Below are 2,610 nucleotides of genomic sequence, written 5' to 3'. Positions count from 1 at the left end.
AATGAAACAAAAAAACAAGGCAGACACCGAAATTACAGAGATCAGCAAATACAAAGTCAGATTAGAGTCCTGGTCTCTCTTTTCTGCGGGGCTGATAACATCTAAAAGTGGGTCAGAGAAGCTGTCTACAATAAATATAGTGACGACGGCTGTGGCGGAATGTGTTGGCTGCCCATTGTCTTTCACTAGAACGGAAATAACTTCTTTAGTTGGTTCTTTTACTTGAACAGGCCGGGATGTTCTAATTTCCCCAGTGTGATATCCTACACTGAAAAGACTATTTTCTGCTGCTTTTAACATTTGATAGGAAAGCCAAGCATTCTGTCCAGAGTCAGCATCAACTGCTACCACCTTAGTCACAAGATAATTTGCTTCTGCCAAAAGGGGTACTATCTCAATGCCCGCAGAAGCTTCATCACTTGGCAGTGGGTACAGAATTTTAGGGATATTGTCATTCTCATCCTGAATGAAGACATTCACTGTAACGTTGGTATTGAGGGGTGGTGAACCACCGTCTGTGGCCTGAACTAGGAACTGAAAGCCTCTACAGTCTTCATAATCAAAAGAACGCAGAGCATAAATGTTACCATTATCTGGGTTAATTGATACATATGCAGAGACTAAAGTGTTACTGTTACCAATATAACTAGGGGCAATAGAATAAGTAACGTGAGCGTTCTGGTTCCAGTCAGCATCCTTTGCTTCCACTGTAAGGATTATATATCCTTGTGGATTATTCTCAGTTATATACGCATTATATATGACTTTAGAAAACAGAGGTGGGTTGTCATTTATATCTGAAATTTTGATGTAGATGGTCCCGACAGATGAAAGAGGTGGAAATCCTTTATCAATAGCTGTGACGGTAATGTTGTATTCAGCAAACTCTTCTCGATCAAGTGATCCGTTTAACTCCAGTGTGTAGTAATTCCTGAATGAAGGTGTCAGCGTAAATGGAGTACGCTCTTGTATCTGGCAAATGGTTTCACCATTCTCACCAGAATCCCTATCGACAATATTTATAAAAGCAATGACAGCACCGGGTGCTGAATCTTCAGAAATAACATTAGAAACAGAAGAAATTGTTATTTGAGGTGCGTTATCGTTCTCATCAATAATATCAATATGTACCTTGCAGTGAGCAGTCAGTCCGCCACCATCTTTGGCTTCTATTGTTATTTCAAACATTTTTACTTCCTCAAAATCTACATCCCCAACAGTGACTATTTCTCCAGTGATGGGGTCTAGGTTAAACAAAGAACGTGCTCTGTCTGTTATTTTATTGAATGTGTATCTTACTTCGCCGTTTGAACCACCATCCTTGTCTAAAGCAGTTACTTTAACTACTAATGTACCCCTTGGTATGCCTTCTTTCAAACTTGTCCTATAAGCCGACTGCCCAAACACTGGTACATTGTCATTGACGTCCAAAACACTTATTTGTATTTGTGCAGTACCAGTTCTCTCAGGCACACCATTATCATTTGCTGTGAGTACAAGGATATGGTGGCTTTGTTTTTCGTGATCCAGTGAACGATTTAGAACAAGCTCTAGGTATTGGCTGCCTTCTCTATCTGCTAGAATCAAACTGAAATATTCAGTAGGACTAAGTGCGTAATCAATAACGGTGTTTTTGCCAATGTCGGGGTCTACTGCATGTCCAAGAGGAAAGCGGGCACCGGGAGATACCAGCTCACTAATACTCAGTTTAATCACATCGGTTGGGAAAACAGGGGGATTGTCATTGATGTCCTGAATTTCCACCTCTCCTGTAAATACCTGTAAAGGATTTTCAGCAACAGCCTCAAAAGTCAAGACACACAAAGTCATTTTTTCACATAACTGCTCCCTGTCTATTCTTTCCTTTATGTATAGATCCCCAGTCACCGAATTAAAATGAAAGAAATGGCTCTTCTCCGATGAGGTAAGGCGAAGGCGGCGAGTTGCTACATCTTTAGGATCGATGCCCACATCTGCTGCAAGATGTCCAACAAAAGATCCATGTTCTGATTCCTCTGGCAATGAATAACGCAGACGTCCTGAGGTTAAACAATATACTGAATGCAATGAGATTAAAACTAAGAGGTGCATGACGCCCCTTCTCCCTTGTATGCCTGCGCTAGACATTTCAATATGAATTAGCCGATTCCGATCAGTTTATACTGAAGTTTCAGGGTTTAGAAAGTTAAAAGCTGCTACCACTGGGTCACTCCTTTTATCAAGCGTTCACTATAGTGTTGTATGTAATACTTAACTGTTGCTTAAATGTTTTATTTTCCCCAACAATGTGACGAGTTGTTAAAGAATTTCACCTTGTTGGCAAAGGGCGACACACTGAGTGAAAAGCAAAAATTGCAGCTTGTAGTTCATATTAATAAACTCTTTTAGAGCGTCATGATATAAGTTCACCTCAATCAAACAATAGCAAAATGTGTATGTTGGAATGTTTATGTAATATTTGTGGCACTGAATCAATTAACGTTAGGTGTCTACAGTACTAGTTTATTGCTGCATTACCAGTATACCTCTGAACTGCCCAGATTTTCGCAGAATGTCCAGATTTTTTGCCTCATATTTTTGGTCTGTCCCTCATAAAATATGTGGTTTTCT

General features: G+C 40.0%; 1 protein-coding gene across 1 annotated transcript in view; it reads right to left on the bottom strand.

Annotated features, from left to right (window-relative positions):
- Nucleotides 1-2,234, bottom strand: part of LOC122799774 (protocadherin gamma-A4-like) — a 3,220-nt gene extending 986 nt beyond the window's left edge. The window contains exon 1 of the mRNA XM_044069067.1: nucleotides 1-2,234. This exon is cut by the window's left edge and continues 986 nt beyond it. Within this exon, the coding sequence (XP_043925002.1) occupies nucleotides 1-2,127 (2,127 nt within the window). The 5' untranslated portion in view covers nucleotides 2,128-2,234.
- Nucleotides 2,235-2,610: the final 376 nt, after the last annotated feature.

Source organism: Protopterus annectens, chromosome 4.part0 (assembly GCF_019279795.1).
Source record: "Protopterus annectens isolate FY-2018-M chromosome 4.part0, PAN1.0, whole genome shotgun sequence".
In the NCBI taxonomy this organism is placed as follows: domain Eukaryota; kingdom Metazoa; phylum Chordata; order Ceratodontiformes; family Protopteridae; genus Protopterus; species Protopterus annectens.
The sequence above is the reverse complement of the archived record's forward strand: the minus strand, read 5'-3'. Positions and strand labels throughout refer to the sequence as shown.